The sequence below is a fragment of the Siphateles boraxobius genome, unplaced genomic scaffold, assembly GCF_051911475.1.
Source record: "Siphateles boraxobius isolate OS27281-9 unplaced genomic scaffold, OSU_SipBor_1 12, whole genome shotgun sequence".
Lineage (NCBI taxonomy): Eukaryota > Metazoa > Chordata > Actinopteri > Cypriniformes > Leuciscidae > Siphateles > Siphateles boraxobius.
Genome location: NW_027508722.1, coordinates 15,709,965 through 15,737,781, shown reverse-complemented (window position 1 = coordinate 15,737,781; position 27,817 = coordinate 15,709,965). Strand labels below are relative to the sequence as shown.

Here is a 27,817-nt window from a genome sequence, read left to right as displayed (position 1 = left end):
GATGTTATACGATTAAAAGCTTATTTGTTAAAGTACATTTGAATGCTAGCAAATGTCATTAAACTTAAGTTCATAGATTACCTAATGCACTTTTTTACATTTACAAATGTTGTGAAAAAAGGTCCTTTTAATATATATTAAGCGTAATATATCCTATTCCACATTCAATCGCACTTATAAAGCTTCCATACGGATTACATCTTCAGAGAGAATGTTTTCAATTTTAATTGGTTCATTTAAAAGTAGACATTTCAAGCTTTCTATAGATTTATTTCTCATGTCTAAAAGGCAAGTAGCCAAGTTTCGGTTCATTTTTGTGACGCCCTCCAGTTCACGGAGACCAAGGGTGGCAGAAAGTGCATCCTGTTTGTTTACTTTATTTGACTAAAGCACAACATTTTGTTGTTATTGTGAGTGTACACAAATAAAAGTAGTAGTTCAAATGATATGTTACTTTTATCTGTATGACCAAAAACGACAGAGTATTTGAAGTTATACTTTAGCATCGACACTCAGCACAAACACTTGGATATGCACCTAATAATAACACACATTTACCTGTTAACGTTAGAGCAAGCGGCCATGTAAAGTTGCTACTACATACATGTTTTAGATCATAAGTCATATTTGAGGTCGATGAATAAAAAAGTGAACATTTGGATTTCCAGCCCGACATATTGTAATTACAACAAGGACCCGCCATTAACTATCTGTCCCTCACAGACTGTGTGACTTTGCCACTTCCTGTTGAGTTTTTTGGTCGACTAACGTTTAGTCGACTATTAGGGGGAAGCCCTTAAATGTTTACTATTAATCATTTAGAACCGTTATGAGCATTGTACTTTTATCTACTGTAACAACTTTTGTGTAAAGGGTGATTAGTTAAGTTAAGCTAAATGCTTGCTAAAGACAACAATAACAGATAATTATCATTTGTTTGCAAATCATGTTTTTATTACCTCAATACTTATAGTATTGAAATATAGTATAGTATATGAAATTCCTTGAATCATACATCAACAGGAAAACATTTTTTAAAGGAAATATTTAATTGTTCACTTCACTGTTCATTTATCAAAACAATGTAATTCAAACAGTTTGAACAGCGCTACCTTATAGTAATCAAATTGACCCCTTAACCAACCCTTAAACCTACCCATACCTCCAACCCTGTCCCTAACCTTACCTGTATCCCACCTCAATAGCAGAAAAAGTGTTTTACAATACACCATGAACATTTTTCCGTCCTTCAGTTGAGACGTTAAACCGAGATCCTGACTCTCTGTGGTCATTAAAATTCCCATTAAAGGATGTCCTTTGGGAAAAGACTAGGGGTGTAACCCCGGCATGCTGGCCAAATTTGCCCATTGGCCGATTGGGGTGGTGATGGCGCAGTGGACACATGCCTTTGGTGTGAGAGACCAGGGTTTGAATCCACTGTGAGACACCAATGTGTCCCTGAGCAAGACACTTAACCCCTAGTTGCTCCAGAGGCGTGCAACCTCTGAAATATAGCAATTGTAAGTCGCTTTGGATAAAAGCGTCAGCTAAATGAATAAATGTAAAATGTAAATGGCCTCTGTCCATCATGGCCTCTTAATAATCCCCATAAACGGATTTCCTTAATCACTGTCTCATCATCCAGGTGGATGCTGCACATTGGTGGTGGTTGAGGAAATTCCCCCTTCCATATGTAAAGCGCTTTGAGTACCTAGAAAAGCGCTATATAAATGTAATAAATTATTACTAATTGTACCTAACAATTATTATTTGTAAAAAAATGTTTTACCTTAGTACATAGTAAAGACACCTAATATTAAGTGGGACCAGTCATTCTTATATTTTTCATTTTTTTTGTTTAATGTCCGGATCACATCTGTTTTAAAATGTTTAATTTACAGTGCTCAATTTACATTAAACAATGGTCTGTTAATCATCATGTAATGTTTAATAAGTTAATTAGTAAACATTAACAAGCACATCATCTCATATTTCTAGCTATATGGATATATATTAACTAATTATTCGTTAAGCATTATATAATGTTTGTTATTGATTAATTAATGAAAGTTATTATAAATTGTTACCAACTGCAAAAAGGAAAAAGTACAGCTATTTTCAGCTTTATAGAGAGACTAAATCTGAGCAATATGAAAGTTCATTGGTGTGGACTTGCTGTTTGTATTTGGAAAACCTTCCAACTTGAAATTTCTACTATTCATTTCTTCTAGTACTGTGCAGACCCTATTGTTCAGGGACATTGTGTAGCTATTGTGTAGACATAGGCTTGGAATCAATATATAATCTCTTGCTTTCATCACTTTCTTTAGTTTGTAGTTGGAATACAACTTGCAGAAAAGACATAGTTTGCACTGGATTTTACCATGAATCCTAGACTTTGGATTTTGTCTTTGACTTTATTTCCCTTCTGTGATCTGATCTTAGCTGATTTGCTTTTTGTTTCCTTTTGACCTACCGTTGAGATTTTTCTTTTTTTTCTTTTCCATGGCATCTTTCTGTCCTTACTGACAAAGTTATGGGGACAAATGCAAACTCACTTTTGCCATAGATATATCTAACAAACAAACAAACACACAAGGTTGTTTTTGTATGGTCTTGTACAACCAACATCTTTACTGCATTAGGCATGTTACATGTCTGTTGTTGCACTAAAATTGTCATACAATTATGATTGTAATGAGATTCCATCAGTTTTGATGTTGTCACAGCTCATTTTAGAGGAGCCCTGTGACACTGCAAGAGAACCATCTGCTGTACATGACCCTAAATAAAGGTGGTGATATGTCTAACAACTGTTCTTGGAGAGTTTGTGTGACTGAATGAGTGAATTGTATGGAAACCCGTTGAACTAATTGCGACTTTATCTCTCACAAAAGCAACTTATTTCTCGTAAATGCGACATTCTTGACTGTTTTGCACGACATTGTTTTCAACTAAAAACCTTCACACGGATCTGTGCATTTTTTGCTATTCATGTACATGAAAACTGGGTTTTCAGGGCCTGAAAACACAAACTTTTGAAAACTAGTGTTAAAGAGACGATAATGGTATCGTTTTCAATGTGCAATGTTTAAACTACATAAACACAAATTTGTGAAAAATAGTGATGCCATGCGCATGTGTATTACGTTTTCAGTTTATTGGCGTGTGGTATTTCTATACAAAGTGACATCAACAACTACTTGTCTGGCAACATAATTGTTTTTAGTCATTTTCACCGATCTCTGTGAACGGGGATCATTTTAACAACGTTGTCATCTGTGGTACACAAAACTTTTAAAAAATGCGAAGGTAAAACATAATTGTAATTGCGGCTTTACCTCTGACATGACTTCATCTGATATTATTACATGGCTCTGTGGAATTCTTGATTCTGATTGGTCAATCACTAGCTGCGTTTACATGGACACTTATAATCGGATTGACGGCTCAATCGGACTAAAAAACCTTCATGTAAACACCTTAATCGATCCGATTGAGCTCGATCCGATTGAAATTTCGATCGGATTGAAAGGGGTGGTTTACTCCTTTTGTAAGCCGATCGAGAGAACATGTAAACACTTGATCGGATTGAAAACCGAAACTAAAAGGACTGCGCATGTGCAATGACGTTGAAATAGCGTAATGACGTATGACGCGCGGAACAAGCTGTTCTTCCTGTTGAATAAAGTGAATATAAATGAGTGTTCCGTCATTAAAAAATTCTCATTTCACTCAGCGTCTATGAAGTGGAGCAGGACAACGTCCCACCAGTGCTTGTTTCAGATTATCATCCATGGACGACTGGTTTTGGGCGCGTGGTTTTACTGCGTGATCAATAGCAGCACGCCAAAACGGTTCATGCTCATTGTCTCCAAATCACGACCAGAGACGGATAAATATTAAGTCTGCTGTTTAAAAAAAATAAAGAACAATAAAGGAGAATAGTTATGCGCGAACAGCGGCATATTCGTGCAGTGTGCGCATGTCAAAAAATCAATTCCGATTTGAATCTCGTGACATATAAACGCGCACATCAACCCGATTACTTTATTTATAGTTCATGTAAACACCGTGTTCGGATTCATCAATCGGATTGATTTCATTCCGATTGAACCATGTAAACGCAGCTACTGATAACAACCGGTAAAAACACAGGCACATCTGGGTAACTGAAGTCAGCGCTATACACTATCCACTATACAGGAATGTTTTTTTTATTTTTTATTTTTTTATGGAGGTTTTGCGTTTGGTTAGCTAATGAATTATTAAAACTTAAATCAATATTTTGTGTACAATTATTTAATTGTCATCCGAACTCGCTCTCTCTTATTTCATACAAACGCAGCTGCTGCCATTTTGCAACAACTGATTTGTACATGGTAATGGATTATAAGATATCACACAGGTAAGATTTTAAAGGGGTGGTTGATTATGATTTCACTTTTCTAACTTTAGTGTAATGTTGCTGTTTGAGCATAAAGAACAGCAGTAAAGTTACGATGCTCAAAGTTTAAAGCAAAGGGAGATATTTGCTTTTAAGGAAATCGTTTTTAAGGACTACAATAAATGGCTGGTAGGGACTACACAACATTTCTCCCGGGTAAGTGACATCACTAACCTTAAAATTTACATAAACCCCGCCCCTAGAACACAATTTATAGATTATCAAGACAAAAAATGCTAATCAATAACTAGAAGATAACGTCACATAAGCTACATAAATTCATCAACTAACAGAACAACATTCAGAAATGTTGTCTACATGTTGTCACGTCTTGAGTCTCTCCATGATTGTCTGACTCCAGTTTTGAACATAAAAGGCTAAAAGTTTTTGAAATTTTCAGTGCATGTCTGTGTGAGGTAAAAGGACACAAGCTGTTGTAGCTCTGCTCTCTGTGCTGGGAGCAGCAGCTCATTAGCATTATGAGGTACAGACACAAAAACTGCGTTTTTGCTCAAAAAGTGACAACTTTAACATGCTATATAAAAATATCTGTGGGTTATTTTGAGCTAAAACTTCACATAAATACTCTGGGCTCTGGGAACATCAGAGATTTATTTTCCATCTTGTGAAAATTATACCACCCCTTTGAAACAGTTTCATCATAATTATTTATGTAGTGAAATGCCCTGTAATTAATGGTATGACTGTACTGTATCCCTTAAATGTCCGTCTAGTTTGCCGCTTGATAGCAACTGCTTTCTTTGCAAAAGCTTTGCAGTAGTCTCCATTACTATGGAGATAAACCCCTTCAGGCTGATGCAAGACCGCTTCCCGTCGGGGTCCTGATCACCCTGTCAGGGTTTATTCTGAGATGATAACCGGCTGGATGTACATTATCCCTTACATGTAAACCTCACAATTGAACTTGTAAATGCGACTACCTTGCAAATGTGATTTTGTTTCCGGTAATTGCTACTTTACATCTTGCTGTGAACTTTATACCTCGTGACTTTGTATCTCGCATTTTGATTATATATCAAGAAATATCATCTTTTAATTGCGACTTTACATATTACAAGTACTGTATAGTCAATCATTTTTCACACAACAAATCCATCCAACAGAATCATTTGGAGTCTTTCTCTAAATTTGTTGCTGAGGGGCTTCCGTGGCTTTAGAAACACTACGCTCAAACAAGTACAGTTACAAAGAAAGAAACCGTCCAACTCTGTGTTCTGAATGTTGCTGTAAAAGCTTTTTATTGCAAAGTACAGTAAATGCTTTTTCCTTTAGAAATTTATAAGTCAAATTTTCACATTCTTAATCTTTTATTCAAAACCAACTTTTTATGGCACTTGTAGCAATGGGTGAAACTCTGTATGCGAGTGCAATAATATCAAAGGCCATTTGAGCAGGGCTGATGGGTGCATGACAATGTTTCAAGTTTGTGCTGCGTAAACACATGAAACATATAAGCTACGTTCACAGGGTATCGAGACGTCACAGGCTCCATCCACTTTACCCCAATATAATGACATTTATTGTTTGAACCATGCATGGCTTATTTTCTCTTAAATTAGAATTTTCACAGAATAACACTGCGTTTGACCTATAATACACTATTCTATACAAAATACAAACAAAACAAACAACAAAAAATAAAAACATTGAAGTGACATTTACACAATTTTACAGCATCGGTCTCACGTAAAGCCTCTACAACACGGTTCTACTTTACATTTATCTAATCTCTTATCCACATAATGCTCAGAGTAGAAATCTGAGGGAAAGGTGAAAAAATCGTTTCTATAGTACTTAATTTTCCAATTCCTTTCGAAATTGCATGCTACACATGATAAGGTGCTAAATGGTACTACTATCATAGACAGTGGACGTGTGTCTGTGGGAAATGTCGAATTTCCACAAAAAAAGCGACTTTATTCTTGCTAACGTTCTGTAATTTACACTCTCCAAACCCATATGATATTTTTTGCTCTGTAAAAATATTCAAAATGCAGGACTTCCATGACAAAATGGTACATTATATGGTGAACTATTCTTTTAAAGTGCCTAAAAATCTGAATGTTTCCTCATTTTTTACTTTTCCTTAAATGCCAATAATCAAATAAAGGCACTCATTTGATAAAAATGCCATCGCTACTTTTTTAAACAAATATAGCTAGTCTTTTCATTTAAATTAGATGATTGTCTACTTTTTCATCTTGCAAGTTATGAAATTAATGTATTACCATGGAGATAATATATGAGGAAGGGAAAGGAGAATGATGGCTTTCTAGTTTGTTCTCATTTGTAAGCGAAGTAATTTGATAATCTTTACCGAATGAAACCGGTTTTGTACCGGAAAATGGTTTGTTTTCCCCCTAACTCTTGCTGAACTTCAAGCTATCTGAAAGTAACCGTACATGTTACACAATAAGCACTGCTATTTTAAAGTACACAAACAAACACATTTTAACACAGCAGCAAACCAGAGGAGAATGGTAGCTGATTTACATGAAAAGACTGAAGGTGCGACTGCTGAATTCAATGCCATCTGAGTTCAACCAAACAGCCAGTACCAACAAAAAAGATAGCAGAGCATCCAGTCATTTTCAAACTTTTTTTTTTTTTGGTTCATTCTGAAGGCCACAGCGGTCAGAGACGGACATTTGCTTCTGTACTGGAGAACTAGAAAATCAGCATTCTACAGGCTGTGTGTGTGTAGGTGTGAGTGTGTGTGTGTGTGTGTGTGAGTGTGAGAGTATCTACAAATATTGTGCAGCAACTGTGCTTGTTCTCTTTCAAAAATGCATGTTTGGGATATCATGTTAACAGTCCACAAGTACAGAGCAGGAACAGTGGACATGTACCTGAGTGGTTTTCGTTATTCTCTTAGACCACCTTGGGACAATATGCAGATGTAGGTGAAGCTAGTAAATGGAGTAAGGTCTGAATACACGTCCAAGGTTAAGTATATGGGTTAGTGATTATAATCCCTTTCATCTGTGAGAATATGAACTGTCCACAGCAATAACCATCGTAAAACAGTAAAGCACAAACCCAGAAACATGCACCTGCTCCAGATCTAGAATAAACCAAACTGGAGCTAAAGCAACCTGTTCCAGCTTGTGTGTGTGTGTTTGTGCTGAGACCCTGAGCGTATGCGGTCTCACACTTGCATCTCAGAGCTACCGGCCAATCCCAGTGCCTGTGCCTCCTCTGGCGTAAGACCGTTCTTCAGTGTTCTTCTTACTGTAGAGAAAAAGAGAGGAAAGATTGAGAGAGCCAAGCAATGTAGAGAAAACACATGATGTAAGCATATTTCAGACAGATATACAATTTGATATATAATTTGAAATACCCAAACTCTAATTGTTTTTATAATTCAAATAAATACTATTCAAACTAATATTAAATATATGAAAACATAAGCACATAAATATATGAAAAAATAAACACATTGTGATTATTTGCGAAATAACGAAGGTGTGATTAAAAACATTAAATAATAAAACTTTAATCCGGTTAAATATTTGTTCAATTGTTTTAAATTTAATTAAAATTTGTGATTAAAAGACGTATCGGAATAATAAAGCAATTTAATCTGTTAACCCTTTCTCCGCCGTTGACAGAATTTTTTGTAATTTGTGAGAAAAACGCTTCCCTGCCATTGACGGAAATTTCCAGCTTTCTGTTATTTCACTGTTATACGGTAGGGGGCGCATTGACAAATCTTCTGAAAGAGTGCAGAATCTCCTGATCAAAAAAAAACATCCAGGAACAAGCAATCTTATGTGTAATCAGATGCATATGTGAAATAACACATAAATCAAAACTGCCTAATGTTACCGAATGAAATGTCGACCCAGGACGAGCTACAGGACTGTGCAAACATTAGGGGTGTTGATGGACATGATCTGCTCCATCTATGTTTTGATCATCCTTCTGAATCCGATCTGGATGTAGTTTTTTTTTTTTTTTTTTTTAAGCGTGACTTTCTCTGCTTTTTGCTCAAAATGTTTGCTTTTTTATTAAACTTACCCACATTCAAGTGTTGATTAAAAAAAAAGAATGCATGAACCTAGAATAAAATGTTTTTTTTTTTTTTTTATCAGGGTGTCTGTTCTCTCTTTCGGCATTTTGTGACATTTTGTGAAAATGATCAAAAACACTGGCGGTGGCTGGCCACTTTTTTTTTTTTAAATCGCTGGTGGGAAAAGAGCTAAATTAAAACATTTTTTTTTTTTTAAATCTACATTTTTGTATGTTTTAAATCCAATTATTGTTTTAAATTGTAATTACTTCCCAAATGATTATTTCCCAGACAGAAACATAGTGTGGAATCCAAGTGTACCGGATCTGGGCCACTAGGGGTTCAGCGGAAAAAATCGGCAACAGGAAGTAGCTGCCATTGACAGCCAGAAGCCCTGCCAAATTAGGAGGGACCTGACACTTCGTGGCAGCCAATAAGTATCGTCCAACGTAGCAGCAACTGATCACATGTAACTGGAAGTCAAGCGACAACAGCCAGTGGTCAATGGTGGCGCCGGCGATTCTTCAGTGCCTAATGGTGTCGGTTTTTGGTGCGGTAAGTTCGTAAATGAATTAGTGGATTAAAAAATAATTGTTGTTCTATAAATTGGATTTTAACTTTTATGTTAGAGACAGTGTATCTGTGCCTACTTTAGTTTCATTGGTTAATATGAATTTATTAATATAAATTCAAATTAATATAATTTGTAGAAACACAGCTTGTGCACCGTGTGGTCCTGGTTTGTGAGGGGTTACCATTAACGTCAAATACTACATTACCATTACTATTACATATTAGCATTTGTTAACATGTTAACAATCTCTTGATTAGAATAAAGCTAATTCTGATTTATTGGAATTATTGTATTCACAAATTTCTTATGAATCCTCTAGGTTTTGTTGGAAGAGGAAAACAAGGAGAAATGCAAGGCTTTTACTCGGAAAACACCCATTCAGGGTTTTTGCAGTGATTGGTGCCAGATGCTGGAGAGTGACAATTTGTTCAATCTACCAGTTCCAGTCTAAAAGCCTAGTTAATCATCTAACTATTCTTTCTTTCTTTCTAACTAATCTTTCTTTTGAACTTTCTGTCTTTCTTTTTTCTAACTAATCTTTCTTTCTAACTAATCTATTTCTTACTAATATTTCTTTCTTTCTAACTTATCTATCTATATATCTAATCTATCTATCTATACATCTTTCGAACTAATCCTTCTTTCTAACTAATCTTTCTTTCTTTCTTTCTTATCTATTGATCTATATGTCTTTCTTTCTTTCTAACTAATCTTTCTTCCTTTCTTTCTTACTAACTAATTTTGATGATCCATCCATCCATCCATCCATCCATGGTCATGTTATAACATGCTAAATCATGCTAGTAATGCGGTAAACCATAGTAGAAACATGGTAAATAATGTTAAACCATGCTAGAACATTTTAAATCTTTTTAAAACTTTCTGGCTAGGCTTTCTCAAGCCAACTTAAAGTAACACCAGGTAACTTTTCAACCTTCATAATACATTTCCAAGTCTCTTGTGATGGTACATCGACTTACAATAGGTTGAATGACACGTCTGCCATAGCCTGACGGGGTCTGTAGCGTATTTAATCGTACTTTTAAACTTCGGGTTTCGGGTAGTAACCGGCGAACAAAGAGAACTACAAAACTCGACTGCTTTACGGCATATACGTCACTTCCACCACCACCCCCACTTCCTTAAAATCGCAGGGCTGTCAAGTGTCACGCATTGAGCGTGACAGTCACTCAAGACTAGGCTACTATAATGACACTGGCTTGTAAACGTGATCATCGCGATCATTTGTCGTTAGAAAAAAAATAAAACCCATGAAATTATATTCATATGACATGCTGAAATATATGCCACTGTACCTGGGATGAAGACATTTCACACGCGACGCAAGCAGAACAACTCCATGTGACCTCCTCCTACAGTGTTCAGGGCTATCATGGTTGTCAACAAATGCACGATGACAGAGTTTACGACAGTAGTAGAGGACAATACTGTTACCCAACTGTAGGGGGACCCCGAGAGCAAAAGTTACCTGGTGTTACTTTAAAGTTTGTCTAAGTACTTTACCATCTAGTTCAGGATTGTTGTCGATCATTCAGCCTGTTTCAAAAGTTGCAGCTGCTTTATTAAACAAAGACAAGAATGTATTTAAGTACTGCAAATGTAAAACTGAACTTAAATTATCACAAAATATGATTTTAAATAAAGGTCATTGATGAGACAATGTTCTTTTTTTTCTTTTAGACAGGACTTTCATTGTTTAAGTTTAATGAATGTTTATGTATATTTAATAAATATGCAAAATGATTGCATAGGCACTTCTTTCTGTATGTATATATTTCATCATTTAACAAACGTACACTCATTCATAAATTATATTTATACACGTACGAATTCATAATTTCAAGTGCAGCTTAATGTTTTTTTTGTATTATGTCTATGATCTTCGTTACTTCATTTATATTTGATAAACCTTTTTTAATCAAATAATATAAATAATTACTAATAGAAGTACTTTTTTTTAAATAAGTACTAAAATGTCATATAAATTGATATAATCATTTATTTGCCTGGCTAAAAGCGGCATCCACCTCCGACTTCCGGTTTTATTGGCAGGTACGGTCGCCTGCCAGTGGCAGCAATTTCCTGCTACCAGCTGCCGATTTTTCGCTGAACTCCCTCACATCTGGGCCGACACTATGTTGCTGTAGTATGTACTATACACTAACATTTGAGGTCAGCTCTCTCAAATTAATTTTTTTGAACTTTTAATTTTCCACAAAAATATTAAAGCGCACAACTGTTTCCAACTTCAATAAGTAGAAATTTTTGTGAGCAGCCAATCAGTACATTAAAATGATTTCTGAATGATCATGTGACACTGAAGACTGGAGTAATGATGCTGAAAATTTAACTTTGCATCAAACTTAGCATTTGCATCATTCTAAAATGTAATTTAAAATTACATTTTAAAATATAAGAAAATAAAAAACAATGTAATAATATTTCACAATATAGATGTTTTGCTGTAGTGACTTCTTTCAAAAATCTTTTTCAACAACTCAAGACGCAACTTGTTTAAAAAACTCAAAACAAGTAATACAGCAAAATGTTTCCTGCCTGAGGCCCAAATATGGAAGTATACTGATAACAAACTCCAAACAAAAAAGCAAGAGAGACGGTTACAAAACATGTGCGTGTGATATTTGCTGACTCACTGGATTTGCGGTTGGCTCTGGAGCGTCTCCTCTCGCGGGGCTGTGCGCGCTGACTGGGGCCCTGAGTTGCTGATTTCACAATCCGTTCCATGATCTCATCTGCTGTATCATTTGTGCAATTAGAAGTGTCTTCATTTGCAGCAGACAAAAGTGCCGTATGGCCTAGAAAAGAGACACAAGAAGGAGATTTTTAGGACTCCTACAGCTACTGCAAATCAGCATTATCTGTGAACATACCTCGAGTGGCTCGAGTCCGTGTGCGGAGGCCAGGGAGAACAGATGAGGGACTGTCTCCAACCTGCAGGGTGGTGCGCAGTACTGCAGTCATCTGCTCATGCTCAGCTACGTCCTCTGTGTAGCCTAAACCCTGTGGCGGACACTCCTGACCCTCCAGAGGAGCGCCTGCAAACTTCCCACTCTGAGAACAACAACAACAAGACATTCATTCATTATCAATACATGCAAATTAACTCAACCTTATTTTGTTTTGCTGTGCCAAAGATTTGTTTCCCATATTTTCGCCATTTACTAGTTTCAATTCAGACAAATGTGTTTTATATAAACATTCTTCCAATGCATGATTAAAAGTAGTCAAATACATACATCGCACCAAAACATGCCTTTCCATAGTGATTTAGTATATTATTCACACATTAGTAGATTTTAGTGTGCGTTAGTGCCCGCCCACTTTTTCCAGAAGAAATTTTCCTATAAGGATTTTTTGTAAGCGTTACAAGCCATAAACAAAAGCTACGAGTTGAATCACAACATTACAAACTTTTATTTGAAGAAAAAAATGCGTCAACATCTAGGAACATCTCGGTTACGTGTGTAACCCTCATTCCCTAAGTTTCACGGAGACGTTACGTCGTGATGACGAATGGGGTTTCGCTTAGAAAGCCTATCAACTTCGAGTATTACAAAACGAGCCAATGGCAAGGAAATGCCATTGGTCTGCGGAATTTGCATAGTGTAAATCCACCCCACCTCGTGGGTATATAAGGAAGTACGCTGGCAACACGCAATTATGTTACCTGCTGAGGAGCCGAGACCGAACACCACTGTTCCAGCGGTACAGTGGAAGTGACACGGAGAAGTAACTTCTCTGTTCCCTACTCATGGAACGAGGGTTACATACGTAACCGAGACATTTCCTTTCGTAGTCACTAGCAGATTACGTTGTGACGACTAATGGGGTACCCAGTCTAATCACGCCACCTCGGCTGTCTTCCAGTGCCCTGCGCAAGTCTGAGCTCCCTGTCTTGAGACTAGCATGGACAAAGGACTCCTACTTAACACAGGAATACCAAGGTACACTGGGAAGCATATCTCAGTGGAAATATGCAAACAGTGCCTGTCTGAAGGGAGGACTTACAGAATACACATATGACCCGCAAGCTGGATGCATATGGAGAACACTGGGGTATCCAGCCCGCAGGGTGGAATCTTTCAACCCCTGGGGGGCAAGGTGGCTTGCCAAGGGAAAGACACATGCTCAAGAGAGGCTTACAGTGAAAATACACACATGGGGGTCGCCCAAGGGGGGAACCATGCACATGGAGGCACCTAGCCAACGCGAAAGCTGCCGCAGGCACAGAGTATGGCATTGACGTCGACTTCAGCTAGAGCCCAAGAGGGGACTACACTCCAGGTGGTGTGAGCCCTCACATGAAGGGGACATGGTCGACCTTGCTTCCGGTAAACCAAACAATGGTATCCACTAACCAGTGAGACAACCTTTGCATGGAGAGAGCCTTTCCCTTTAGCTTCTCACCATAACAGACAAAGAGCTGGTAGAGGTAAAGAACACTGCGTCCTGTCTACGTAAGCAAGAGGCGCGTACTGAACAGAGCAGCGTCAGGCTGGGACTGCCTCCTCCGAGGGCAGCGCTTGCAGGTTTAGCACCTGATCCAGGTGTGAACCTTGGGCACGTATCCAGGCCAGGGTCTCAGGAACATGTGAGAGTAGCCGGCCCGAACTCCAGGCACGCTTTGTCAGCCAACATGGCTACAGGTCTTCTAGCCTCTTGATGGGGGCCAATGTAACCACAATGCTGTCACCAAGACAGGCTGAATACAAAGGCTAAAGGGAAGCTCTCAGAGGGCAGATAGCACTACTGCGAGGTCCCAAGAGGGAGAGGAACCTGACGACCAAGTCATGCTTCCCCAAGGACTTCCCTTCAACTGCATAGTAATGTGCGGCGAAAGCGGCAATAAATATATAGAGTGAGGAGGGAGACAGTCTTCGCTCCAACCCATGCTGCAGGAGGAAGCACGACAGTGATCGGGCATAACTGGGGTCTTCTCGGGGGGAAGAGCGCCAGGTGATGAAGGGGTTTCCACTTCAATGCATAAGCATGTCGATAGACAGGGCCTAGTGGAAGTCATAGTAGCCACCACCTTTATGAGGTGGTAGGATACTCAAACCTGCCCCGTTGAGAAGCCACACATGTAGGTTCCATAGATTAGGACGAGGTCGCCAGAGGATGCCCCGTCTCTGAGAAAGGAGGTCCTTTCTCAGAGGAATTGGCTAGGGAGGGGCTGTTGTGAGGAGAACCAGTTCAGAGAACCAAGTCCGGGTGGGCCAATGAGGTGCAACCAAAATGACCTGCTCCTTGTCCTCCCTGATCTTGCACAGGGTCTGTGCGAGAAGGCTCACTGGGGGAAACGCATATTTACGGAGGCCCCGCAGCCAGCTGTGCGCCAGTGCATCCGTGTCGAGCATGCCCTCGGTCAGGGAATAAAACAGGCTGCAATAGGAAGAGTCGTGGGAGCCAAACAGATCTACCTGTGCGTCGCCGAACTGTTCCCAAATCAGCTGAACCGACTGAGGATGGAGTCTTCATTCTCCGGGAAGTGGCTGAAGCCGTGAGAGTCCATCGGCTGCACAGTTCAGTTCTCTCAGAATATTGACAGCACAAAGCGACCTCAGATGCTTCTGACTCCATATGAGGAGATGGCGGGCGAGTTGCAACATATGGCGGGAGCGTAGACCACCTTGTTGGTTGATGTACGCTACTGTGGCCCTGTTGTCTGTCCGTGTTGTAGTACGTGATTACTCTTGTGCAATGCCCAGAAGCGGTGCAGAGCGAACTGTACTGCCAGCAACTCGAGGCAATTTACATGCTAAAGGTGTTGGGGGTCCTGTCCAGGAGCCTGCAGCAGCAAGTCGCTTGCACATGGCACCCTAGCCCGTGGTGGAGGCTTCTGTTGAGACAGCAACATGCCTGGAAATTCGTTCTAAGGGTACTCCAGCCCATAGAAAGGAGAGGTTTGACCACAGGGTGAAGGTCTGACGGCAGGCAAGATTAACTGATACTCCGAGCGTGTCTGATTGCCATGCCCATCTCGGGACTCGATCGTGAAGCCAGTGCTGAAGCAGTCTCATATGAAGCAGTTTTAGCGGGGCTGCTGCTGCGTAAGTCATATGCCCCAGGAGCCTCTGAAAAAACTTCAGTGGAACCGCACTTCCGAAGCCCCAAATGGGCGGGGTGCCGGAGCCCCAGATCCCTGTGTTAGCAAACCTGGTCTCGAGAGTGAGCTAGGAGCAGCCAGTCATCGAGAGGATCCCAATCCCATGTTTCCGGAGTGGCACAAGGGCTGCCTTAACAACTTTCATGAAGACAAGAGGGGACAGGGCTAACCCGAATGGGTGAACCGTGTACTGGTATGCCTGCGCATACCAGCAAACCAAAGAAACGGTCTGTGTCGAGGAAGAATGGAGACATGAGAATACGCGTCCTTCAGGCCGATCGCTGAAAACCAATCCAATGGACGAACACATTCGAAAATGTGTCCCGGTGTGGGGGCACGGTCATATGCCGCATCCTTACAGAGGAGGCCAGGGAAGGACCAGCGTTCCATGGGGGCCTGCTCTGTCAGGGGTCTGGCGACAGTTGGGGACAAGAGTGGCGAGGCTCGTAAGCGGCGCGCACTGCCATCCGCGTCCTCTGGGGGCTCAGAGATGGGAATGTCAGTTCTTTGGAAGAAGAGGTTCTCCCCCGGCCCTTCACAGGGGGAAGGAAGGCCCTGCAACCACTTCCTGGAAAGAACTGCAACCCATCTTTGAGCTGCCCGTAACGTTTGGCAGGCTGCGGGGCTGGTACAGGCTGGGGCGCCTTCCTGCGACTACCTCCACGGCGCGGCCTGGGTGAAGGCTGCTGCTGTGTCCGGGTGGGAGGGGCGGAAGTCGCAGGAGTGCGCCCCCGAGCAGATTGAGTTAGCCTCAGATAGCCTTCCAAATATCTGAGCCGGCGGCTGAGTGGCAGCAGCTGCCCGCGGGGTCAAAATATGTTTGATCGCCTCAGTCTGCTTCTGGGCGGCCGAGAACTGTAGGGCAGAGTCCTCGACTGTGCCGCCGAAGAGACCAGCCTGGGATATGGGGGAGTTGAAAGAAGCGGGTTTGCTCAACCTCGCGCATATCAATTAGGTTAAGCCAGAGATGTCTTTCCTGGACCACGCATGTGGACATCACCTGACCCAGGGAACGTGCGGTCACCTCGTCGCTCGTAGAGCTAGGTCGGTGGCAGCACGCAGCTCTTGCATGAGCACTGAGTCAGCCCTATCCTCGTGCATGTCAGTGAGCACCCTGGCCTGGTAGACCTAAAGGATGGCCATAGCATCTATTGCCACCAGGGTAGACAAAAACCTACAGGCATTGGAGGGGTGAATAGGGTCGCCACGCCAGGTGGAGTCGCTGTGGGGACACAGATGTGTTTCCACAGAATACTCCAAGGGGGGAACCCCAGTGTACCCTTTGGCCGCGGCCTCTGTTGAATCAAAGAAGGCGGAAGAGGCCGCTGAGCAGTCTCGAAAAGTATATTATCTATAAAAATATTTTAATTGAAAGTTTATTGCAAAGTGTGTGTGTGTGTGTGTGTGTATATATATATATATATATATATATATATATATATATATATATAAACACATACACATACAGTCAGTCTGTCTTTAAAGTTATAATTAAAAACAATTTCCCTATGGAGAAAATGAATGCAGTTTTTACTTCTGGGAGCTGATTGTTGCACTCTGTTAGTTTCTTCATATTGAAAGCTGCACATATCCAAATGTTACATCTGTCACAGGTTTGGATTTTTAATGGCAGACTAAAAATGATGCTTGATCCAGGGTTTTTAGTGTGTTTTGAAGCAGCTTCACATCTTTATCAGGTTTGTTCAACATCATGTTACATCCAGTTTAACAAATTCTTCAAATCCACATGGAGAACCATAACAGTTGATAAGCCAATGATAAGAGAGACAAATATTGACTCCTGAATTCCTCAGCCTCTAGTTGTTATGGGGTACATCAAAAACTCACATACGATCTGGTAATACATGCTGGACATTACAGGTCAGTGAAGTCACGATGAGAAATCATGAAACCCATTAATGTGTAACTGAATAAAAGCACAAGGATACACGCATACCTCATCATCCTCTTCCTCATCACTCTACGGAGAAGAAATGAAAGAAGTCACATGGCAGAGAAGACTAGCATGAAATGTTGGGTTGAAAAAAGTTTTTGGTATTTGGTTTCACAGTTACTAAATCTTGGAGGTGTCATAACACATTACACATTACATTACACATAACACAGAACTATCAAGAATTTTATTTTATTTCACAATCATGAAGCATACAATTTTATACTAAATAAGAAAAAAAATATGATTGAAATGGTAAATTATTAATACATAAAAATAGCATAGAATTAATATTTACAATTTATGTCACTATATATATATATATATATATATATATATATATATATATATATATATATATATATATATATATACATACACACACACTCACCGAAATGATTATTAGGAACACCTGTTGTAAATGCCACGGCCTACCTGAGCATTGTTTCTGACCATGTCCATCCCTTTATGGCCACCATGTACCCATCCTCTGATGGCTACTTCCAGCAGGATAATGCACCATGTCACAAAGCTCGAATCATTTCAAATTGGTTTCTTGAACATGACAATGAGTTCACTGTACTAAAATGGCCCCCAGAGTCACCAGATCTCAAGCCAATAGAGCATCTTTGGGATGTGTTGGAACGGGAGCTTCGTGCCCTGTATGTGCATCCCACAAATCTCCATCAACTGCAAGATGCTATCCTATCAATATGGGCTAACATTTCTAAAGAATGCTTTCAGCACCTTGTTGAATCAATGCCGCGTAGAATTAAGGCAGTTCTGAAGGCGAAAGGGGGTCAAACACAGTATTAGTATGGTGTTCCTAATAATCCTTTAGGTGAGTGTGTGTGTATATATATGTATATATATATATATATATATATACACTGTATGTTATAGCTACATATGTAGTTATATACAGCAGTTGCTTTGGGGATGAAATGTGACCTAAACCAGTATTATTTAAAGGACAAGTTCGGTATTTTACACTTAAAGCCCTGTTTTAAAGCTACACTGTGTAACTTTTTTAGTTTATTCTTAGCTAAAAACACTAAGTTCTTTCAAAAATATATGTGCTCATTAATGTATATTTACTTCGTTCAAGTAATAAAGTATTCTCGTGAGTGTATAATATGCCATTGAAAATACATACGGGTGGGGGGTTCTAATGTCGGTCGCCATGTTGCCCCTCCATCTTGAAAGTACATTAGCCAAAGAGGGACATACGGTTAATTCAAGCTTCACCTTTCACTCATGGACGAGGTCGAACTGGAAGCCATGCTAATCTTGGACTACATTGGCCACCGTAGGAGTTAAAACGAAATCGGAATTGAGAGGAACAGAAACTAATATTCACTGGATGGTCATATACCTTTTCACCGCTAGATGGGGGTAAAAATCACACAGTGTAGCTTTAAGATCATTTATGATGAAATAGAACGGTTAAGATTGAAATTTGGACAAATGCTGCTGTCCCGAGAATTTACGGTTTCTGTGTTAGCAGTTAACAATGGCATACCAGTTAGTAAAACCTGTTGGAAAGCATCTTTTGCAGCGATTTTTGTGTGAGCATATCAGTGAACACCCCAGACCACTCGGTGAGATTCACATCTTTGTAAACTAAAGTTTAATGCGTTTTATGAATGATTCTTCCAGTGCCCCTATGAAACCATTGTGGAGGTGGGGGGGGGTACTAACACAGAAACTGAACATTCTCGGGACAGCAGCATTTGTCCAAATTTCAATCTTAACCGTTCTATTTCATCAGAAACGATCTTAAAACAGGGCTTTAAGTGTAAAATACCGAACTTGTCCTTTAAGTATTTTTTATTGTTTTGAAATAGTTTTTATTTTTCTATTTTAAAATTTTAGTTAGTTTTCTAATGTCTATACAGTTCTTATTATTTATTGTTTGTTTCAGTTATTGTAGTTCATAAAGTTAAACTAAATTAAAATGTGAAATATTTCTTTGACAACTATCTGTCTAAATATATGTATATATATTTAAAAAATATATATATATATTTCAGTTGTTTTAGTGACCTCGACACGTTAAAATGAAATTCACCGTAGTACTGCATGTGGTAAAAAAAATCTTTATAGACTGAGCACCAAGTTACAAAGTGTTTTGAAAATCATCTCTACATAATCCACTTGGGCTTATTCTTTTGCAGCAACAATGTGAACTTCTTCCTTTACCTCAGTTTTACCTCTTCAGAGCCAGAGCTTGCATGCTCGGCTCCTACAGGGACATCCAAAGGTTTGGATTTTCACACAGAGATTGAATTAGACACCCCTCTTAGACTAAGGCAGACCCCCGCCAAGCATAACATGCCATGAAGGGCTATCCTGGCTACGACATCCCCCATGAGAGCCATTAAATTGGCCCCCTGGAGTAACGTCTACCCAGGGCCAGCCCAGAACTGCAAAACCCATGACAATAGACTGCTTGGTTTACAAAGTTTTATTATTGTAATGAAAGTGGTAAGCGTGTATTTAGGCTATTCTGACCATCATGAGGGTGGCCTGGAATATAGATGATAAGAGTCAAGCCTCATTGGTCTCAAGTGGGTATACAGTTCGAAATGTCAAAGATATAAAAGAATGTTGAATGAGTCACTCGAAAAAATCAGGAAATATAATGTCTCCCTCTAGTGGTGCAATGATGAAGTACAGAATTTAAGCAGCTCGCTCGCTCCATTTTGAAAAGTTTAAGAAATTAGAGGAAAAACAAGGACAAAGGAAATGAGGCCAATTTTCTATACATTAATTACATGAAAAAAGTGGAAAATAGATCAGTTTTTAATTCAGAGATTTGGATATTTGAGTCAAACTTTGAGACCCCAAACAAACGAGACATTAGTTGAAGCAAGAGAAAAATGGCATAGTTAACTTTTATGCACGATTTTCTTTTAATTATCAGTTTTCATCATTGTCTTCTGGTTTTTGAAAAATCCACTGTCATCGCATTCATGATGAAATGTAGTTGAATCAATCTTGTTAGCAAAAATATATTTAATCTGGAGAAGATGTGATGGATTATGTGTACCTAAATAGTGCTGGTTCATGTCTGAAGCACCAGAGTAGATTAAATATGTCCTTAAAAAGTTTTAAAAGGATTGTTCCAGAAATTAACCACTTTTCCAGAGACATTCTGCAATAAGGTTCAGTTTTTAAAATTAGATTAGGTAACATAAATTGACAATGAAAATTGTTCATTGTTAAAGTTGCAGTAAACGATTTCTGAGAAACTGTTGATATTTGAAATCAGCCCAAAACAAACCCCTCCCTTTATTGCTCCACCCCCAAAATGCATAAACACACAATGCAAAAGTGGATGTCTCTATCACAGCTGAAGCAAAGCAAATAATACTTGGCAAAAAATAAAGTGAACGAACGACGTGGAAGAACAAACAATGAACATGCAGTACACAAGAGTATATGCAAGCAAGAGTTTGTTGTTAGTCGCCAGCCTCCAGACAATCAATCACACTCAAAACTGTCCTGTTACTATAGGTAACATTACAACAATAGAATTTCTTGGTTCCCTTTCGTAGTCACTACGAGTTCCGTTGTGACGATGAATGGGGTGTCACTTAGAAAGCCTATCAACTTCGAGTATACAAAACGAGCCAATGGCAAAGAAATGCCATGGGCCTGCGGAATTTGCATGGCGCAACTCCGCCCCACCTCATGGGTATAAAAGGAGGACGCCGGCAACATGCAGATATGTTTTCGCTGAGGAGCCAAGAGTATCTCTTCCCTCCACATCCATTTCTGACTTCACTCTAGGAGACGATCGACTCTCCGGTGTTGGTGTGACGGCGATCTCCAGTGAGTTCACACTGCCTGCTGATCTGTGCATTGATCTGCCAGTGAGTGCATTTCTCCCTGCTCGCTTCAACATCCACAGAGTTTTTCCCTCTCACAAAAGAGCTTTGCACGTCTTTTTAAAGATGCCTTGCCCGTGCACTTCTGGTTGCGGTCGACTCATTTCCGACTCTGATGGGCACATTCTCTGCTCTGCGTGTTTGGGCACTGATCACGCTAGAGCGGCGTTTGTAGATGACTCATGTTCTCTTTGCGGGAACATGACCATTGCGTCATTATGGTCGAGACTCGATCTCGTTAGAGAGAAAGTCACCTCATCCTCACCCTGAACTACACCCTACACGAAAGGTGGTACTTCAGCTAGTTGCCAGGGTGATGGTGTGGAACAAAACGCTGACGATTCGTCCTCGGCCCACGCCCCCTTCTTCACTGATGCAACCCCTGAGCGATCACGGGAGAGTCCCGAGGTGGGCATGGCAACACGGCACGCTCCGAGTACCAGTTACTCCGACCTGCCATCAGACCTTCAACCCGTGGTCGAACCTCAGCTTTCTACGGACCGGAGTGCCCTCGGAACGAGTTTCCAGGCATGTTGTTGTCTCAACAAATGCCTCCACCACGGGCTGGGGTGCCATGTGCAATGGACATTCTGCCGCGGGCTCCTGGACAGGACCCCAGCACCTTTGGCACATCAATTGCCTCGAGTTGCTGGCAGTACGCCTTGCTCTGCACCGCTTTCTTACGTTGCTCAAGGGTCAACACGTACTAGTCCGATCAGACAATACCGCTACAGTAGCGTACATCAACCATCTAGGTGGTCTACGCTCCCGCCGTATGTCGCAAATCGCCCGCCACCTCCTCCTATGGAGTCAGAAGCATCTGAGGTCGCTTTGAGCCATTCATATTCCCGGAGCCCTGAACTGTGCAGCCTTCCCTGGAGAATGGCGACTCCATCCAGACCCTGTGCAAGATCAGGGAGGACGAGGAGCAGGTCATTTTGGTTGCGCACCCGGACCTGGTTCTCCGAACTTGTACTCCTCGTGACAACACCTCCCTGGCCAATTCCTCTGAGGAAGGAACTTCTTTCTCAGGGACGGGGCAACCTGTGAAGGCAGGTTTGAGTACCCTACCACCAGCGGTGGTAGCTACCATCACTTCCGCTAGAGCATCGTCCATGCGACATGTCTACGCGTTGAAGTGGAACCTCTTCATCAACTGGAGTTCTTCTCACAGAGAAGACCCCAGGGGATTCCCAATTAGTGTCGTGCTTTCTTTCCTGCAAGATGGGTTGGAGCGAAGGCTGTCTCCCTCCACCCTGAAAGTATATGTTTCGGCTATCGCCGCACATCATGACGCAGTCGAGGGTAAGTCTGTGGGAAAGCACGACCCAATCGCCAGGTTCCTGAGAGGAGCGAGGAGATAGAATCCTCATTGCCCTCCTCTCGTTCCCTCTTGGGACCTCTCAGCGGTGCTAACTGCCCCGCAGAGTGCTCCCTTTGAGCCTCTGCAATCAGTGGAGCTTAAGTTCCTGTCAATGAAGACAGCGCTCCTGGTTGTATTGGCCTCCATCAAGAGGGTAGGGGACCTGCACGCATTCTCCGTTGACGAAGCGTGCCTGGAATTCGGGCCGGCTTACTCTCACGTGATCCTGAGACCCCGGCCTGGATATGTGCCAAGGTTCCCACCACTCCCTTTCGAGACCAGGTGGTGAACCTGCAAGTGCTGCCCCTGGAGGAGGCAGACCCATGCAAATTCCGCAGACTCATTGGCATTTCTTTGCCATTGGCTCGTTTTGTATACTCGAAGTTGATAGGCTTTCTAAGCGAAACCCGATTCGTTCCCTACTCAGGGAACGAGGGTTACATACGTAACCAAGACGTTCTGTGAAACATCAAAACCAATATTACTCATGCATGGAGCAGAAACAGCGCAACCTCTTTGTCCTCAGGCCTTCCCGCTTTGGTCACTCCAGAAAGCTTTTCTAATATTAAACCAGGTCCTGAAGCTCTTACAGTAATATTCCCCTGACCTTTTCTCTTTTGTAATCTCTCTTTCTACAGTCTTTCTACAAATGCTCACCCTCTCTTCTCCCCCATCATGAGTGGACACGCCCCCTACTGCTGATTGTCTACAAGTGTGTTGTGGTGCTCGATCTGATCCACTTTCAACAACGTTTTTTCAGAAAGCACTTACTGCACCTTTAATTTATGTTAGTTTATAGTACAGATTTATACAACTTAAATGTTAAATATATATTTCTTCAAATTAACCGCAATCTAGAATAATGAAAAATGCTGTAAACATTCATGAATATTGTTAACAAAATAAACCTTATTGTAGTGTTACCATTTTCCCCCTTAATATTAAGGGATTGTTCATCCAAAAAAAAAAAATCTGTCATCATTTACTCAATTTCATATTGTTAATAAAAGAAGATATTTTAAAAAAATGTTTGGTTCCTAAAGTTCTTCAAAATTGATTGTTTGTGTGTTCCGCAGAAGAAAGACAGTCATACAGGTTTGAAATGACATAAGGGTGAGAATTTGCATTTTTGGGTGAACTATCCCCTTTAAAAATGTTTTCTATAAAATGTGCATTTTATCTGTTAACAACTCAATAAATCTGTTTTAGCATTTCAGAACTAAACCTTGTATAGAAAAGTCTTCTGCAATTGTTCACACTCACCTCGGTGATCATTTTGCCCCGGGTCTTGTTCCTCTCGCGGTGATTTGCTCGTTTCTGTTTTTGCTGCAGTACTCGCTCTCTGGTGGTGCGGTACTCAAGTGCAAACTCACTCAGAATCTTACTGAAGCGGTGAACGCTCACCTCTCTTATGGCATACGGTGGATGGCCCAGGAACAGCAGGAATGAGTGAAACCTGTAGATCAAATACAGGGACGTTCAATAACTTTCGAACAATCTCTTCAACACCGATAGGTTTAGTTCAGACAGGCAGCAAAAAAAAATTGTTTTTGGAATACGTCTGAACGGCTAAAAACACAAAATCCAATCCATATTTTTGCAAACTAGATCCAAACCAAATTCATAGGTGGTTTGAAAACAGATTTTCTGAAAAAATATCTCAATCTGAACTGTCAGATCAGATTTCAAGTAACTTTTGGGTGAACAGCTTTATTGTTTATTTAATGCACCTGTTTATGATGCGGCGATGCACAATTTTAAGGATGATAATTCTTTCTGCACAGTGTTTAAGGAAGTCCGACATGCGCTGCTTAAGGGCTGGTTTGATTTCATGTTTGGCGATGACCTTCAGGTGGTCCCAGGATGCTTTGCAGCGCCGCTCCATCTGACATAGGTTTTCCTGCAGCTGGTCAAAGTCCACCTGGAGAAGACAGGACAAACCGCTGATCTTTACTTTTAGCAACAACGCATGGAATTGTGATGCCTCGATTTCTTTCTTTGAATGTGGTATGTTGGCATTGTCTGTTCATTGGAGTCCAAAAGTCTGAGATAATAATGAAAATCTGGAATATAAAATCTAATTTAAATCTGGAAATAGTTTGAAGTATTTCAAACAAAGAAACGTTATACATACAAAATGATAAGAAATATGTACAATTATGCACTATTTCTTGGTCACTAATCAAATAAGCCAATTTGTGACTGCTTTATACAAAAGTATAGGTGTTCTTGCTTCCATCAAAGTACATTTGGAACTTTCTTTAGGACTTTCAATTTAACTTTTCACTCAAACATTTCACAGTTTCCATAAAATATTAAGCAGCAAAATCTGTTTTCAGCATAAGAAGAACTATTATGAATAATTGAGCATCAATAATAATTGAGCACTAAATCAGCATACAGTTATTTTAAAATGTAATAATACTTCACAATATTACTGTTTTTACTGTATTTTTGGTCAAATAAATGCAGTCTTGGTAAGCATAAGAGACTTCTTTCAAAAACAAAAAACAAAAAATATTTTAAATTATTCTAAACGTATAACTGAAATTGTACATGTACTTGTGTTTCATTGACTTGCAGTGAGTGCACAAACTCATAGTGATCACTGATATTTGGAATTCATGTCCCGCTCCATCATTGCTTGCCCTCTCTGTACCATATTAATCAAATATAATGAAAGATTATATGAAAGACAAAAAATACAAAAACATTCCAAGGAAGGCACAGGCTTACAGTAAAATCAGTGGGGATAAGTCTTGTAAATGGTAGGGTGGTTACGCTAACCTTAGCAGAGCGAGTGATGGCTCCTATCTCAGAGTAGAGGTCTGAGCTGTCTGGAAACTTCTCCACAACAATGGAGCAGACGTGATGCAGAAGAGACTGTTTGTGAACGGTGTCCTTCACCTCAGGAACTTTCTCTAGGTAACTCAGCTCAAAGCCTTTAGCCTGAATACACAAACAAACACACCATGAACATGAACTAATTTCTGTCATGACAACTCTTGGAGAGATTGGCATGTTAATACCATTGCTGTGAGCATGTGAGACATGCTATTGCTGCACATGTAACATACATGAAATAACCCCAGTAGCAGATCTATACAGGTGGAGCTGTGGAAAATGGAGGATTTCTGAAAGCGGGCTGCACACTGCTAACAGCAAACACTACCAGTATTTGAATGCTGACTTCAAGTATCTTTTTTCATTCTCATATATTGGATTTGTGTGAAAAGCTTTAATGATTATTTAATGCACCTGTTTATGGCGATGCACAATTTTAAGGATGATAATTCTTTCTGCACAGCCTTTAGGAAGTCAGACATGCGCTGCTTTGCATCCTGTATCAGGATGCTTTGCAGCGGCCCTCCATCTGACATAGGTTTTCTTGCAGCTGGAAAACTGCTCAAAAAGCTCATTGGTCACTGATGCAACAGCAACCAATCAGCTGCGCTATGTAGATAAAAATGTGACTGCTACCAAATTGAGTTAAGGACATATCAGCCTGTGCCATCTAGAGCCATTATGAGGCTCATTATGCAGGTCTTTGTCTCTTCCAATGTAAATCACAGCATTATTCATGATCATTCACACCTCCCATGCATATTGCCTTTGAAAACAAAAAGTGTCTTAAAAAATTAAAATCAGTATATTGTTTTATGTGAATGAGTAGGCAGGATGATTTTCACATCATTTTGAAACAACAAATCCAGGCTACAACATCCAGTACTCTGAGTATTGTGGACACATTTAGTATGTGTTTTGTGGCCTTATTTCAGTGACTTCTCTCAAAAATACATACATGTTGCTCACATATTATGGTAGCCCAGTTCGTGTTGAATACATTGTATATATAAAATATATAATATATTGATTAAAAAAAAATCACAATATATTTGCATACAATAATACATTTATATATGTTGCTATTTTTCCTGTAGTAAAAATTATATTTCTGTAATATTTTACATATTTTAAACACGGTTGTGTTCATTTTATGTGACTTTGGCAATGTTAAGTGATTTACAATGTTATTGTTTACAAATATAAATAGTCAATATTTTCCCAGCTGAAACTGTTTATAAATTTAAGATTGAGATTAGCTTTAGCTATATATATTACATTAGGATACATTTCATATTTAGTGAAAAATAGGCATTACATGATTTTGTTAAACAAGTGCAGTAATTTTGGATATATATATAGCATGCGTTTCACATTTAGTGAAAAATAGGTATTACATAATTTTGTTAAACAAGTGTAGTAATTTTTCTACAGACTGAATATAAAGAAAAGGGGGCAAAACATGAAAAGCGTAATGCATGCTAACAAGTCAAAACTCAATAGAGAAGCAAGAAAGTTTAATTTCAGATAAATGTGTAATTTGTGTAACAATGTGTAAATATGGGAGATATAAATGATCTCTGATGTGGAAAATCACATGCACCTTGAGAGCATTAGTAACTGGATCTGGTCCATCATCAAATCATTTCCTAAAAAAGGGCTCATTTTGACATTATTCTGATGCAGTTTAGTTGATTAGCATCAGTTGCATTAAGATAAGAGTGCTTTGAATGTGTGCAGAGTCTATGTGCAGCTCCCATGATGATTCTGACCAATGCTTCATTAACATATGATTAACAGAATCTCAACCCTGTCTGCAAGTCTGCAAGGCACAACAGAGCTTGGAATGGAGAAATCCCAACGGACGTGACATGACTCTCGCTGGCTTTGTTCTGCTGCCCATGCTCAATGGTTTACAGTAACAAAAGAGATTTCATGCCAAACTCACCACCTTATCAGGTTTATCTCCTTCAGACTTTTTAACATTATTAAGATCTAAGCAAATACGGCAGACAGACAGAAAGAAAGACATATGGAGATGGAGAGATTAGGGCTTGAAAGAAGAGATGTAGACTTTGCTGGCACTCACATTGGTCCCGTTTAGAAAGTTGCCAATAGCTAGCAGAGTCGAAAGGATGTAGCGCAGCGTCTTATTCTTTTCTAATTGGTCCATGCCCTCCTTTAGGTCCTGTAGTGGTTCTGCTACTTCCTGAGAATGAGAAACAGAATGGGTTTGAAATAAATAACCTCTGGGAAAGAATTCTGTAAAGTGGTGTTTTTTCTTCAGGATCTAGATTGCTTCAGAATCTAGATTGCTTCAGGATCTACATTTAAAACTCAATTTCAAGTGCAGTCCCAACACAGAACCAGAATTGTTCATAATACAAAAGAGAAACTCAAAATGTCCTACGATTTTTTCTAAAAATCAGAGTAAGTAACCTCTGCACACCCGTTTAGATGCAATTTTCAATATTCTGATTATGCTAAGGACGGACATCACTGTTTTCTACAGAGCTGCTGTATATATAAATTACATAAATTAATTACGAATGATTTTTACA

At 39.9% G+C, this 27,817-nt stretch overlaps 1 protein-coding gene across 6 annotated transcripts in view; it reads right to left on the bottom strand.

The window, feature by feature from the left end:
- Positions 1-2,486: 2,486 nt before the first annotated feature.
- The window catches only part of fhod3b (formin homology 2 domain containing 3b), a 242,332-nt gene continuing 217,001 nt past the window's right edge, over positions 2,487-27,817 (bottom strand). For 4 of the 6 annotated variants that reach the window (XM_077209219.1, XM_077209220.1, XM_077209222.1 and 1 more), the window contains 8 exons: positions 27,346-27,465; positions 25,200-25,361; positions 24,143-24,333; positions 23,676-23,868; positions 17,160-17,183; positions 11,967-12,147; positions 11,730-11,891; positions 2,487-7,699 (listed from right to left, as the gene is read on the bottom strand). In XM_077209219.1, coding sequence (XP_077065334.1) covers positions 7,617-7,699; positions 11,730-11,891; positions 11,967-12,147; positions 17,160-17,183; positions 23,676-23,868; positions 24,143-24,333; positions 25,200-25,361; positions 27,346-27,465 — 1,116 coding nt within the window. In that variant the 3' untranslated portion in view covers positions 2,487-7,616. The remainder of the gene's footprint in view (positions 7,700-11,729; positions 11,892-11,966; positions 12,148-17,159; positions 17,184-23,675; positions 23,869-24,142; positions 24,334-25,199; positions 25,362-27,345; positions 27,466-27,817) is intronic. The other 2 variants (XM_077209221.1, XM_077209224.1) reach the window with 1 other exon arrangement.